This window comes from Stomoxys calcitrans, chromosome 2, assembly GCF_963082655.1.
Source record: "Stomoxys calcitrans chromosome 2, idStoCalc2.1, whole genome shotgun sequence".
Classification (NCBI taxonomy): domain Eukaryota; kingdom Metazoa; phylum Arthropoda; class Insecta; order Diptera; family Muscidae; genus Stomoxys; species Stomoxys calcitrans.
The window spans coordinates 5795222-5811052 of record NC_081553.1 but is presented as its reverse complement, the minus strand read 5'-3'; the positions used below and the strand labels follow the sequence as shown (position 1 = coordinate 5811052).

Sequence of the window (15831 nt, the reverse complement as noted above, 5' to 3'; positions counted from 1 at the left end):
GGGCACATGGTCAATACTTAAATGGAGTTAAGAAATGCGTCGATTTGTTTTGAAGTCCTTGACAATTTGTCTTAATCAATTGCGTTGTATGGGAAACACGTTTCGCATAGTAGACATAAAATTGTGGATTAGATTTCTAAGTTTGAAAAGAAATGGTCATTACCAAATAACCAGAAAGGTTAGCTCATTCAAAAACAAATAACTACTTATTTTTAGGCATCGTTTCTAATTACTTTTACATGGCGATATCCTAGGAGGAAAGTCCTTCCGCACAAGCATACTACTAGTTCAAAAATAAGTACTTATGCCTAGACATAAAAGTTGTGAAAAAATAATGACATATTATCTTTGTTGAACAACAACACAAAGGTCCCGAGTTCGAATCTCGGACCAGCAAAATGATTTAAAAATTTTTTATTTCTTTAAAATTACGCCCACAGCATGCGGAACAATCAACGGATTTGTGGGGTGGAAGAACAAATTAAAAGTATTTTTTATATTAATGTCGCCACAGTATTTCCCTCCTAATGCTACTAAGTGGTGTTACTTTGGGTATATTCATTTTGTCATTCCGTTTGCAACACATCGAAATATCCATTTCTGACCCTATAAAGTATATATATTCTTGATCAGCGTAAAAAACTAAGACGATCTTGACATGTCCGTCCGTCTGTCTGTTGAAATCACGCTACAGTCTTTAAAAATAGAGATATTGAGCTGAAACTTTGCACAGATTCTTTTTTGTCCATAAGCGGGTTAAGTTCGAAGATGGGCTATATCGGACTATATCTTGATATCGCCCCCATATAGACCGATCCGCAGATTTAGGGTCTTAGGCCCATAAAAGCCACATTTATTGTCCGATTTTGCTGACATTTGAGACACTGAGTTGCGTAAGCCCTTCGACATCATTCATTAATTTGGCCCAGATCGGTCCAGATTTGGATATAGCTGCCATATAGACCGATCCTCCGATTTAGGGTCATAGGCCCATAAAAGCCACATTTTTTATCCGATTTTGCTGAGATTTGGGATACTGAGTTGGCTTAAAGCCCATCGACATCATTCATCAATTTGGCCCAGTTTGGTCCAGATTTGGATATAACAGTCATATAGACCGATCCTCCGATTTAGATTTTTGGGCCCATAAAAGCCATATTTATTATCCGATTTTACTGAAATTTGGGACAGTGAGTTGTGTTAGGCCCTTTGACATCATTCATTAATTTGGCCCAGATCGGTCCAGATTTGGATATAGCTGCCATATAGACCGATCCTCCGATTTAGGGTCTTAGGCCCATAAAAGCCACATTTTTTATCCGATTTTGCTGAGATTTGGGATACTGAGTTGGCTTAAAGCCCATCGACATCATTCATCAATTTGGCCCAGTTTGGTCCAGATTTGGATATAGCAGTCGTATAGACCGATCCTTCGATTTAGGGTCTTAGGCCCATAAAATCCACATTTGTTACCCGATTTTGCTGAAATTTGGGGCAGTGAGTTGTGTTAGGCCCTTCGAAATCCTTCGTCAATTTGACCCAAATCGGTCCAAATTTGGATATAGCTGTCATATAAACCGATCCTCCGATTTAGGGTCTTAGGCCAATAAAAGCCACATTTATTATCCAATTTTGCTGAAAGTTGAGACAGTGAGTTGTGTTAGGCCTTTCGATATCTTTCTTTAATTTGGCCCTGATCGGATCAGATTTGGATATAGCTGCCATATAGACCAATCTCTCGGTTTTAGGTTTTGGGGCCATAAAATGCATATTTATTGTCCGATATCGCTGAAATTTGAGACAGTGAGTTGTGTTAGGCTCTTCGATGTCCTTCTTAAATGTGGCCCAGATCCGTTCAGATTTGAATACAGCTGCCATATAGACCGATCTCTCGATTAAAGGTTTTGACCCATAAAAGGCGCATTTCCGATTTTGCCGAAATTTGGAACAGTACGTTGTGTTAGGCTCTTCGACATTTTTCTGTCACTTAGCCCAAATTGGTCCAGATTTGGATATAGCTGCCATGTAGACCGATATCTCGTTTTAAAGTCTTGACCCCATAAAAGGCGCATTTGTAATCCGATTTCACTGAAATTTGACGCGATGACTTATATTAGGCTTTTCGACATACGTGTCGTATATGGTTCAGATCGGTTTATTTTTAGATATAGCTACTAAAAAGACCAATATTTTATTATACACAATTGAACAATGACTTGTATTTATTAGTATTTTGTCCAAATCGGAACATATTTCGATATAGCTACTATGGAACAAAAGGTATCTAATTTTCGGCGGATTTCGATGAAAGGTGGTTTACATATATACCCGAGGTGGTGGGTATCCAAAGTTCGGCCCGGCCGAACTTAACGCCTTTTTGCTTGTTATCAATACCACGGTTTTTATAATGATTTTTTTTTATTATTACAAATAAATGCTTATTCTTGAGCTTCATCGAATGTTGTATGTAATGAGCACTATCAAGAAAAAAAAAAAGAATGTTGAGAATTGTACCACAAATAAAGATTTGGCAGTACCAAAAATTTTTCGGAGTACCGAGGTAGCATCTTTAGGGGCCTGCCAAAAGGCGCCAGTACCACCTAGGCCTTAAAATTTTGCACATGAACTCGCTAACACCTCAGCTCTAACCTACTAAGTTTCAAAGAATTATCTCTACCCGCTCTCACCCAGCATTTTTTATGAGTTTTTTTCGATTTTCTCCCACTGTGCATCGGAGGATTTCTTATGTCATTGCCCGGATTTCGCGTCTAACATACACCGGTGGGGACACAATACCAGACATGCACCAACTTAGGGGCGTCATATAGAAAATAATTAATGATTTTGTAAGTAGCAGGGATTTCCTAACTTCGATTTTCTTTTTCGAGGTTACTTTTTAGTATTTAAATAACCTTGGCTAAGGTGTATGTCCATAGTGGCATAGGGCGGATTAATATCCGTTTCCTCTTTGTTTAAGCTAACCTAAGCTTAATAAGGTTTTGTTGTGAGTTAGACAATATTTTATTGGAATATTCTTTAGATCGATCTTTGGCTTGTGTTAGTTTGCGCGATGTTATGGTTAACATCTAACAACAGCCTAAGTTTATTTATAGTTTGTATAAAGTTTCGTTCCACATAAGTCTGTATACATTGCGGTAGCATTTCACGTTCATTAGATATTTCATTTGATTGTCTTTATGTTTTTGGTGTGGTTGCCAAAAGCGCATAGTCTTGAAATGAATTTTAGTTTTTTATAGGAAAAGTTTTCCTCTCACCTTCAATTGGGAATATTTGGTGTTGCCTAAACTTTCCTATGCTGTAAGGTATTGGATTTACTATCACCTCAAGACCCATCGCCATATGTAAATATTTCATTTTCCCCTTATCGTCAAGCGTTTGCGGCAAGCAGCAACTCTGGTCTCTGGATACACATTGCGCCAACGTAGAAGAATCTCTTTTTTTTTGTTTTGCCTAGAAATGGACTAATTGATTGTTTTGCTTTTCACATTTTAATTGCAGAATTAAATACCAAAAAAAAAAAATGTTTAAAAGAAATATTAAAGTTAAAAAAGATTTAAACGCATGCCAAGAACAAAAAAGAACTACTTAACCAAGATTAAAATGAAAACACATTTAAATAATCACCCCAAAGGAAACAAAAAACGCAAGACTTAAAACTAAAACTCCAATTAAATTGAATTCCCAAGCAAGAAAAAAAAAAAACCAAACAATCCGAAATAAAAACTGAAGCAAACGAATGTGATGACAAACTAATAAAATAAATTAAAATACCTTAAAATTTTTTCCATGAAGATCATTAATTAAAAATTAACAAAAAAAAAAAAAAGAAAAAACAAGAAACAAAAACTTTCTTCCCTCAAGAATAGCATAGCCGCTGTAAAAAACCAAAAGACACAACACAAGAAAAACGTAGACATTTAATTAAACAAATTTAGTAGAGATTACAACACACCACGGCCAAGAAGCCACACAATAATTAATTAATTAATTACTCGATATAACAAAACAACAACAAAAAAAAGTTGCGAAAGACCAAAGCCAAGGACAAACAATTCCCGGCAAACTCCCCTCCACGAAATTTTGTACAGTGATAAAGTCCCTCAAGCCTCCCCTCGACCCCCTCCAGCCCCAAGGGAAAGAAGATAAACAGAAACTCTCTCCCTTCCTCTATCTCTCTCTCTCTCTCGCAAAGACACAAACATTTACTCAGACGCACAAAGACAGTGATTCTTATACGGCTCCCAACACAAATACATATACACAACAATAATAGTATGCATTGTACATGTAGTTGTAATTTAGGATTAAATGCAAACAACAAAAACAAATTGTTAAATTAATTAAAAGAGAAACCCAGTCGCAAGAGATACAAAAGAAAAACCCCAAGAAACTTGTTGAGTACTAGTTTTGTTTTGTTAACTGTTATAAAAACTAGTCACACACACACTCAAACACACACACACACACACATTCGTACAGAGACAGTTATCCCCTTAATACTTGCATACACTGACATTAACATAAGCCCAAACGCGCAGTAACTAACAAACATCAACAAAAGGGTGACTAAGGAAACGGAAATTAAAGAGGAAGAAACGCCGAAAATTGTCTGTATATGCGTTTGAGCAAAGAGCCGGAGCCCCAGTAAGCACCCAACACCTGTAAGCCCAAAAGTGAACTGTGATCTTCCAATGGTGTTCCTCGACCACACACTCCACGCACACACGCAACCACCACAATAAGGTGCAAGAATTATGCCCCAGCAGGACCTACCCCATTCACATTTCTCAGAGCAGGCCAATGAGCAGCAACATCAATCGTCGTCGACAACAACAACAGCTGCAGCAACTAAAGCAGTAGTAGTGGTACAAAGCCGCCCTTTGAGCTGTGTTTAGCAGTGAATGTTTAGTTCTCAGGGTAGCTGCTTGGTGTTCGGAAGAGCAAGAAGAAGAAGAGGCAGGTGTTACAGGGGCAGGAATTGGAGCAGGAGCAGGAGCAGGAGCAGAAGCAGAAGCGGGAGGATTTGTGAACTGTTGTTGGTGGTTGTAGTGCCGCTGCTGCTTGACAAGGGGGCACTGACTTCGTTGGGGCCAGGGGCGTGACCACAACTAATTAAAGATTTATTCGCGTCAGTCTTCTCCACCGCCACCGCACAGATTGCAATGCTCTGGTAGCCAAGACAGTTTTGCCGTGGATCACTATTGCGATTCACATCACACAAATAGCCTAAGGGGAGCGGCGGCGGCAGGAATTGTTGGCGGTGGCGGTGTTGGAGTTGGTGGAGGTGGCTGTGTACAATGGTCGTCGTCATCACAAGCAGCTGCGGCGTCAGCTGTAGGCCAAGGTTGTGTAGGTGGTGGTGGCGGCGGCGCCGGAGGCGGAGTCGGAGTCGGCCTAGGGAATTGCTCGTCGTCAATTGGAAACTCAGCGGCGTTGGGCACCATGTGTCCGCACGGCAATGCAATGCCTCCCTCACTAGCACAATCGATGATGTCGTCCGGTGGTGGTGGCGGTGGCGGCGGCCACCACAACAACGGCAGTCTTCTAGGTTCACACATTTCGCTCAGTGGCATAGCCATGGCGGGCCGCTCAATGGATGATATATTGCCACCGCCGCCCTCAGTCATGGGTGGCGGCCACTGTCGCAGCATGAGCGGCCTTAATAACCTTAGCCTAGGGCTTCCAGCGGCACCAGTGCCTCCGCCACCCAGTTTTAATCCATGTAGTTCAAATAGCATAAGTAGCATGTCAATACAGGGACCGTCTTCATCGCGCTGGGGTCCACGCACATCATGCCCGGTGCACAGTCCGTTTCGTGTGCGAGTGCCCAATGGGTCAATATGCTCTGGACATCAGGTAATTGCGAATACAACCGAAAAAATAAAAAATACACCCACACCCACCTTATTACCCACGTTTATGGATTTGCTTCAAGATTACGAAGAAGAACCAATGAAAGAACCAAAGGATGAAAACTAATCAAAAATGAAAAAGTTATTGCAAGGCTTGTGTTTTTTTTTTTGAAATAATGAAATTTTGCGTTAGTGGTAATCAACTGAAGTGAAAATAATGAATATTAAGAGATTTTCTGAATATTTGCTGATTTTTATGATTATTTTTAAATGATTAAAGTGATCCTTGTATTTTGATATATAGAAAAAATTTTTATTGGAAAAATTTCGTGATGATTGGGTAAAAAATACGATATGGGGTGGACCCCTTGCTTACAAAAAACAAACGACAGACCGGCAAATGGCATAAAGAGGGTATGCGGACAGCCGGACATGGCTCAGCCGAATCAGGGGGAATTTTTGAGTCTTTTACAGTAACAGTAGTGGGTCAGAGTACAGTTTGTGTTTAGTTTATAACAAATTTAAAAAAAAATGTTTCTTAGACGTCATATCGATATACAAATTGCAAATTTTTTGCAAATTTTGCCCATGAACATTCCATTTAGGAACAGGAGCAGAAAACAACCGCTGAAAATTTTTTCTGATGGTCTCGCCTGGATTCGAACCCAGGCATTCAGCATCATAGGCGCACATGCTAACCTCTGCGCTACGGTGGCCTTCCACAAACGGACAGACAGACGGACGGACATGGCTAGATCGACTTAAAATGTCATGATAATCAAGAATATATATTTCTAAGACGAATATTTCGAGGTGTTACAAACGGAATGACGAAATTAGTTGAGGGTATAAAAATGAAATAGCAGCCATGTAAAAACTTCTCCCTAAAATAGTTGTCACACCAGCTGATCCTTTAATTGGGCCATTGCTTTACCTACTATATGGCATATGACATGGTCTTATTGAAACCGCATGTCAGCCTAGTCCATCTCATTTAAGTTACGTTTAAGTGCAGGTAAGAGTGGCTGTCTATTTTTTAAACAGACTCGCTTAAAGTGGTATCATCATGGACTGATGTGGTATCATCATGGACTTAGATGATACCACAGTAGCGACAGGCCTGACATCTTGCGGGAATCGAATCCACGACCGTCGCACTGGTAATCCGAGCACGCTACCAACTAGTCTACTGGGGTGACTTACGTTTAAGTGTAATCTCCTATCTTCTTTGAGTAAATCATAGTCGACCCTACAAATCACGCTACAGTCTTTAAAAATAGAGATATTGAGCTACAATTTTGCACAGCTTCTTTTTTTGTCCATAAGCAGGTTAAGTTTGAAGATAGTCTATATCGGACTATATCTTGATATAGCCTCCATATAGATCGATACGCCGACTTAGGTTCTTAGGACCATAAAATCCACATTTATTATCCGATTTTGCTGAAATTTGGGACAGTGAGTTGCGTTAGGCCACTCGACATCCATCTTCAATTTGGCTTAGATCGGTCCAGATTTGGATATAGCTGCCATATAGACCGATCTCTCGATTTAAGGTCTTGGGCCCATAAAAGGTGCATTTATTATCCGATTTTGCTGTAATTTGGGACAGTGAGTTGCGTTAGGCCACTCGACATCCATCATCAGTTTGGCTCTGATCGGTTGAGATTTCGATACAGCTGCCATATAGACCGATCTCTCGATATAAGGTGTTGGGCCCATTAAAGGCGCATTTATTATGCGATTTCGCCGAAATTTGGGACAGTGAGTTGTGTTAGACTCTTCGACAACTTTCCGCAATTTGGCCCAGATCGATTCAGATTTGGGTATAGCTGCTATATAGACCGATCTCTTAAAGTCTTGGCCCCATAAAAGGCACAATTGTAATCCGATTTCGCTCAAATTTGACACAGCGACTTAAGTTAGGCTTTTCGACATCCGTGTCGTTTATGGTGCAGATCGGTCTTTATTTGGATATGGCTACCAAAAAGACCAATATTGTGTTCTAAAAAATTTAGCAATGTACTTATTAGACCACTCAATATCCATGTCGAATTTGGTCCAAATCGGTCCACATTCGATAAAGCTGTTAAGCGGGCATAAATAATGCATTTTGCACCGGATTCTGACGAAAGGTGGTTTATCCAAATTTCGGCCCGGTGGTGGGTAACCAAAGTTCGGCCCGGCCAAACTTGTTTTTCAATACACTGGGGGGAGGAAATATAATTGTTTTATTAAAAAATTATATTAACAAATATGTCAAACATTTTCAAAGAATGTTAAGTAGAAGTTTAAGTTATTTATTGTATATTTTCTATTTTTTATGAAATACTATCGACCTTATTCATAAAAGTTGAGGAAGCCTGAAATAGGTTTATTTGACAGTTCTGGAAATAAAATATTTCAAATAAAGCTATTTCAAATCCATATTAAATTTTGTCATAAGACCTTATTATTATACATAGATGTAATCAAATTTTAGTACATCAAAGTCTGTAAACTAAAGTCTTCGAGGTCACATTTTTCCTTAATATAACGCAGTGACAATATTAAAGCATTATTCATTTTCTTATTAAAAACTATATGCATAATATCGAAGAAATAGTTCATCATTAAAGCATTTAAACATATGACAAAAAAAAAATTAACGCAAAATTTCGATCCTAACCAATTGGCAGTGAGATGATCACCTTTCATAACAAAGCCCGCCCGCATTGTTGAGTTCTTTCAGTGTTTCTTCTTCGACTTCATCCATGAATATATAAAAATATACATAAATGTGTATGTACTGTAACATAATATTTATTTACTTGTTCGTGTTGTTGCCAAACGAATTTTAGCTTGCATTTGTTGTTTGTGTTGTTGTTATTTCATTAAAGACCCTTAAAATAAATAAATTACAAAACATCAAAACTAATCTTTTCTCAAAATTTTTTCATTTTCGTTTCTGTTTTCATTTCGTTACATACGACATACCTTTTGAAAGCCATTTAGAATAGAAGAGCCGAGTCAAAAGTGAAACAATGTTAATATCAAGAATCTTTGCCTCTTGTTGAAATTATATTTTAGTTAACAATGAAATCGTTTCTTTTTATTTTCCAACAATGTAAATGTCATTCACACACCAACACCAACACACAAAACATTTTTACTTTGCAGCTAGACTACAGTTTGTGTGATGGGTGGGCGGTGAATGCTTCCCCAACCATCGCACATACACACAGACAAACACATACTCATTTTCGTTGCCTTTACTCCCACATCATTGTGTGTGTACACTTAACAAATACCAAAAAATTGAAAAAAACTCAATCTTGATTTGTGTTCTTTGTTTCCCTTTTCTGTGTGTTTCTTTACAGGTAAGCCCCATCTAAGACGCGGCTCTAGCAGAGAAATCTGTTTGGAATGTATTCGACCATAACACACGGCAGTCTGTGCCAACGCCATGTAAGATTATTTTCGTTCCAAATACAAACCTAATATCATTGAAGGAAAACAAGTTTGCAAAATGCCGCAAAGGCGTCAATTCTCACACAAACACCTTAACATTCCAGTACAACAGCAAACAGACACACACACACACACACACACATAGGCACTCATGTGTGATTGCAATACAACCAACAATGTTGGCAATGTCCTGCCCACACAAAAGTGTAGTGAATGCTCATTGCCTGTTAATAACGGAAGTTGAGTATATGTAAGTATGTGTGTGTGTGTTTGTTTGTATGGGTGTGATTGCGAGTGTGAACACTACAAACAACAATACAATATATCTTAGCTAATACCTTCAAATCCAGATACAAATAATTGCTTGTCATTGTGCGTATAAGCCAATGGTATGTCCCCATCGTTTGTGCTCCCAGGCAATGATTTCTATGACTTTTGTATTGCCGCGCGATACTAACACTCGGCCCCATTGGTGATGACGATGATGATGTGGCTATGGTGGTGGAAGGTAAAGTCCTCTTAAAAGCAATGAACCACATTTAGCGCTAGAGTTAGTGATTTAGAGTCACAGGGCACATTCCAAAATGTCTCGACTTGTTTTGTGTGTGATTTCTCGATATCAGCAATTGCATCAGAAATGTTCGCTAGATTTTGAGATGCCATTCGTCATCATCATCATCAGCTAGAGAAGATAGACTGTTTTGATATTATTGGCGCATCCAAAAAAAAAAAAATTGACTAAAGCATTTGAATCTAGGTATGAGTGCATCGCAAAAATTAAATAGTAAGAAATGCAAATAGTGCCCATGTACACTTCACTAAGGAACAGGGGCAAACTTAAAGAGTAGTATTTTTAAGTTAGTCAACAATTGAATACTTGGGAGTAGTAAGATATAATAAATAATATTGAGTTGAGCAATCATTGAATAACCAACAAAAGAATGGAAAACCTCTATTAGCATATTTCACATTTTGTAAAATTAGAGTAAATCATCATTATTATTGAGTTCTAATGAAAATCGCTGTTAAAAATTCAACAACAATCCTTAACGCCATAAATATTCCGAAAACTGTGGCTTTTGGATATCAACTTGGGCGATCGCTATACCAACATCTGGACCGTTATAAAGTGTGTGTGTGGTTATCAAACAGGGTTTATTGAATTTAAAAAAAAATGTGAAAACAAGACTGACATTTCTCACAAAGGATAGATATATTGTTAAAAAAATTATGTGTACACTGAAAAAAAAAAAAAAAACTTGGACCAAAAAGATTTTGCCTTATTCGAAGAATTTTAGCAATGAAAACGAGCCAAAGAACCAAAATTTCAAACAGATATATGATTCAAATTTTACTAACGGACATGACCATCCGCTTCAAATTTTGAAGGCTTATTGTTTCTTATTTTGCTTCATAGATGTCTGTCCGCAAAAAAAGAATCTGTGCAAAGTTTCAGCACAATATCTCTATTTTTAAAGACTGTAGCGTGATTTTAACAGACAGACGGACGGACATGGCAAGATCGTCTTAGATTTTTACGCTGATCAGGTATATATATATACTTTATAGGGCCGGCAGTGGATATTTCGATGTGTTGCAAATGGAATGACAAAATTAATATAGCCCCATCCTTCAGTGGTGGGTATAAAAATATGCAAATTTTTCCCATGAATATTCCACTATGGAACCGGGGCAAACTTCTCACACATCAATAAGTGCAGTTTCATTCAAGATTTTAAGTTCAATGATAAGGGGCCTCCTTTTTACAGTGGAGTCCGAACATCGTGCCGCAAAGCGACTCCTATTTGCGGAGAAGTTTTTACATGGCATAGTATATCACAAATGTTGCCAGCATTAGGGGGTGCAAACCACCGCTGAACATTTTTTCTGATGGTCTCGCCAGAATTCGAACCCTGGCGTTCAGCGTGATAGGCGGACATGCTAACCTCTGCGCTAGGGTGTCCTCCAACTGGTAGGTTACAGTTAAAATAAAAAGTCTTAAAAAAGTTGGAAACTTGATCATCCTGAAATTATATTTGGTAATCTATGGCTTGAATCTTCAAAATTAAGACAAAGTTTTTTTCAGTGTGCTTTTTCAGGACTGCAGACCTAGCATCGGTCCCTTAAACCCTTTTTACCGCCACACTACAAATTATATAATGGAGAATAATATTGAATTATAAATACGTAGTGCATTGTTTGTTTGTTTTTGAAATTGTTGCCGTAGCTTTGATCCAAACCTTTCAATGTGCCGAAAAAACTGGTAAGGACGGGCTAAAGACGGCCGATCTCTTGATATCCTACTAATTCGTCGAAATTAAAATTAGTTTGAATTTGAAATGTAGAATGTTCATCAAAATCTGTACATATCGTAGGAGTCACAGAGGAAATCGTTTTTCAAAATTATGACCAGTGATCTGAAAAATCATAAGCGAAATATTAGTGCCTAATTTCGTGACGATAGCAATCATTATTTGCCAACTTTCGTAAGAATCTGTTTACAAATAACTAAATTATGTTGTTGGTTTAACCAGCTTAGACCAATGTGTTTTTATTTCTTGGTTCTATTTCAAAACAAAACAACAAAAACACTTTAAAGAGTCTCAAAATGTATGATACATGTTTAATGTATCAAGGGGCGGGCTGCAAGGGCCCGTCAGACTGCTATGCCACCAAAAGATTACATGCTTCCACCTACTCACTAATTAGTGAGCAGTGCAATGGTAGAAGCATGCCCTCTGAATGAATCTTGTTGTTCAACGTTTTCTTCTAGCGCAGTAAGGGAAAAGTTAAATTCTAACAGCCAACATCTCTTCAAAAAATCATCTAACATCCACAACACACAACAAGCTAAAATACGTGTTATCCAGAAAAACTTCGCTTGCCATAGAATAACTTTTCGGTATGGGCGTAGTACCACATATTTTTCGACGTGCTGATCGTGCCTTCGTTCATTTCATTGAACTATTTTCCGTTGCCCAATTTTTGTCAATCAAAAGCGCTTTGGAATACTTTTTGTCCAACTCGATCTACGCTTTTTCTATCACGGCTTTATTTTTCGGGGTTTTTCTAGTCATTCGTCGTTAAAGGGTTAAAATCGCCTTGAAAAACTTTATCTCTTTGTTGTAGTTATATCTCTACAAAAAATATGACAAATTGCCTCTTTTGGAGAGGAGACAAGATGAAAATATGTCCTCATAATTATTCAATGCCCCCATTTCGAAAGTCTCGAGTGCAATATAAACAAATCATTATTTGGTGATTATTTGTCAATGTATATTATTACAAAACAAAAATAATTGCTATTTGATTTGCAAAGTATCATCTTTCATTGGCATTCAAGTACAGCATGAGCTCTTCGACATTTTATGCCGTACCTTTATGTCGGTTAATGTCCGAATGCACCATTAATCATTCGAATAATAATAACAATGATGGTGAGTAGCGAGTGCCGCCTGAGTGCTGAGTGATGAGATGAGCGATGAGTGGTAGTAATAAAATCATAAATCTTCTCCTTAAGGAACATTTGTCATTGACATTCTCTGAGCTTTTTGTTATTTGTGTTGGCAAGCAAAGAAGGTCAAGGAATTGACTACTGACTGTCAATTGTTATCGTTTAAAGATGAATCCATAAACATTTATTTTATATTGAGGCGCTATATAAACCTTCATAAATTATTCTTGTTTTCCTTTTTCTGATGTTTTGCCACATGGCTGCAGTTATTGTGCTATATGAAATAAATAACCACTTGACATTTTGTAAAAGGTATTTGTTGTCTATGTGTTGTGTTATAAGAAAGTATGTTATCATGATGGTGTTTTTCTTTTTTTTTTTGTAGAAATCATGCAGTTATCTTTAATATAAAAACCCTAAACCTATATTCATTATTTATACGATTTATATTAAATTCGTAGTGTTTTAAAATTAAAAGAGAGAAACAAAAAAAGAAAAACAAAATTTAAAGATTGTTTTCTTTTGTCTTTTTATGCCATAATATTTGAAGGCCTATATTTTGCACACAATAACACGTAGGAATTCTTTTGTAGGACTTTGTAAGTACTTCAAAACAAGGTAACAAAAATTGGAACCACAAATTCGTCTTTCACACCACAAATAAATAAGAGTCAATTGGAAGGCCCCCGAGTATCCTAAGAATCTGAAATTGTAGTTCACGGAAAAAAATTAATAATGTAGTGCAATAGTTACCTTAATCACCCGACTGTTATCCTATTCCAACCCTTGGAATATTGGAAAAATCAGCCGAATAAAATTGTAAAACCCATTAGTTGAAGCTTTAAAATTAGCCTGTATCAATCAATATCTCCCGCAATAACTAATAATTTAATATCCTGAATGCCTTTAAGATGTGTGCCATGCGAAAAAAGTATGCGCAACGAAATACTGAGCTATTCTAAAGTTTTGTTTTGTACCTTAAATTGGAGGTGTTTTAGTTTTGTCCGCTTATATATGCGGCTTAAAATATTTTTTGCATTTAATTTTCTTTTCTAAACCCTGGACATTCATCCTTCGTCAAAACGACATCGTGCGACGGCTATTATGATTTTAAACACAAAAAGGATTACTTTCCATGGTTAAATTCTAAATTCCCTAAGTTTTGCATTTGTCAATAATAGAGATTAAAGAAATAAAAAAAATAATGTTTGACAACTATGATTTCTTAGCAAAATTATAATTTAAAAAAAAAAAAAATCTTAGCATAATTATCATATAAAAAAATGTACTTAGGGGGTGCTTAGGTTTCGGGGGTGTTAGGTTTGAGTGTATATGAAAACTTTGCAACCATGGCATGGGTGGCGTATTAGCGATCTAAAATGCTTTTACATTGCGTATACAACCCCATGGTCGGTGAGAATTGTATAGCACACTTTTACACAACTCCTTAAAGTATGCTATGTTTTTATGTCATATTGAAATCTTAGAGTCCATCTGTTGTTATTGTAGCAGTATGTTATACACTTGCTGTATAACCCTTGCAGCCCTTGCCGATGAAGAACTCCATCGGGTCAATACGGTGCGAACAACCGGCTGCCTTGGGATTTGTTGTTGTTGGTTAGTCCATCTGTTGTAATGACGCTGCAGCCTTCAAAACTTAAGATATTGAGCTGACATTTTGCACAGATTCACATTTTTTCTATAGGCAGGTTGAGTTCTTGAATGGAATAAATCGTTTTTTTTTTTTTTTTTAGATATAGTTGCCATATAGACCGATCTGTCGATTAAGGGTCTTAAACCGTTAACAGAGGCATTTATTACCCGATTTCGCTGAAATTTGAAACAGTGAATTGCAGTGCAAACTTGCACACTTTGCTCATGAACATTCCACTAAGGAACAGGGGCACACTTCTCACAAATCAATGAGTGCAGTCCGATTTAAGTTTAGGCTCAATGATAAAGGGCCTCCTTTTTATAGCCGAGTCCGAATGGCGTGCCGTAGTGCGACATCTCTTTGGAGAGAAATTTTTGCATGGCATAGTACTCACAAATGTTGCCAGCATTAGGAGGGGAAAACCACCGCTGATAATTTTTTCTGATGGTCTCGCCAGGATTCGAACCCAGGCGTTCAGTGTCATAGGCGGACATGCTAACCTCTGCGCTACGGTGGCCTCCTGTGCGCTACGGTGGCCTCCTCTGCGCTACGGTGGCTCTTAGAATATCCGAGCCATGTGTGATCTACATCAGACCATATTTAGATAAAGCTGCCATTTAGACTGATGTGGCGATTTAGGGTCCCAAGGCCGTAACAGTCCCATTTAGTATAAAATTTTGCCTAAATTTGGAATAGTTGTATTGGATCCCATGTCTGTCAATTACTGTCGAAAACGGACGTAGCTGCTACATAAGCGATTTGCCGATTTAGAGTATTAAAGCCATAAAACTGCGGATTAATATCCCGATTTGAAATAACAAAATTTGACTTGTATTAGGCTTGCCGGTATTAAATTTGATTCAGATCGTCACATATGTGGCTATAACTATGTCATAGAAAGTTTGTCAATAAAAAATAGGATTACAAAAATATCCATGGTGGTGGGTATTCGATTGCCTCTTTACTTATTTAGGTTTTTAAAAGTTAATTTTGGCTAAAGTACATTTTTAATTCTTTAAAATAAATTCCACCAACTTTCCTCTTCCATTTAAAGGCAAGCAATTGGTTTTTAGAAAAAAGATGTCTATTTACAATGATAACTTTTGATAATTTATTCGAAAAGTTTGGTTGAACAACCTTAATACCTTCTGAAAGCCTAAACTAATTAAAAAATATAAATAAGGTTTCCGGGGGAAGAAGACCTAATGCTTGAATATTTACATCTACAATTTTGAGTTTTTGCTTGGCGGATAAATTTTGGTTTTGTTCCTACACCCCCACCCCGAAAAAACAAATAAACAAGAAAGTTTGCCCTGCCCCTTAAACCGTGTCCCCTCCTCAAAAGCTATGGCCCTAATTCGTAATTTTATTGATTAATGATTCTACATTCATTGGTTGTT

At 37.5% G+C, this 15831-nt stretch overlaps 1 protein-coding gene across 6 annotated transcripts in view; it reads left to right on the top strand.

Annotated features, from left to right (window-relative positions):
* Positions 1 to 15831, top strand: part of LOC106080430 (peripheral plasma membrane protein CASK) — a 328101-nt gene that overhangs the window by 184771 nt on the left and 127499 nt on the right. For 2 of the 6 annotated variants that reach the window (XM_013241819.2, XM_013241818.2), the window contains exon 3: positions 3520 to 5877. The exons of the other annotated variants lie outside the window; for them this stretch is intronic. In XM_013241819.2, the coding sequence (XP_013097273.1) occupies positions 5464 to 5877 (414 nt within the window). In that variant the 5' untranslated portion in view covers positions 3520 to 5463. The remainder of the gene's footprint in view (positions 1 to 3519; positions 5878 to 15831) is intronic. 6 annotated transcript variants of the gene reach the window in all.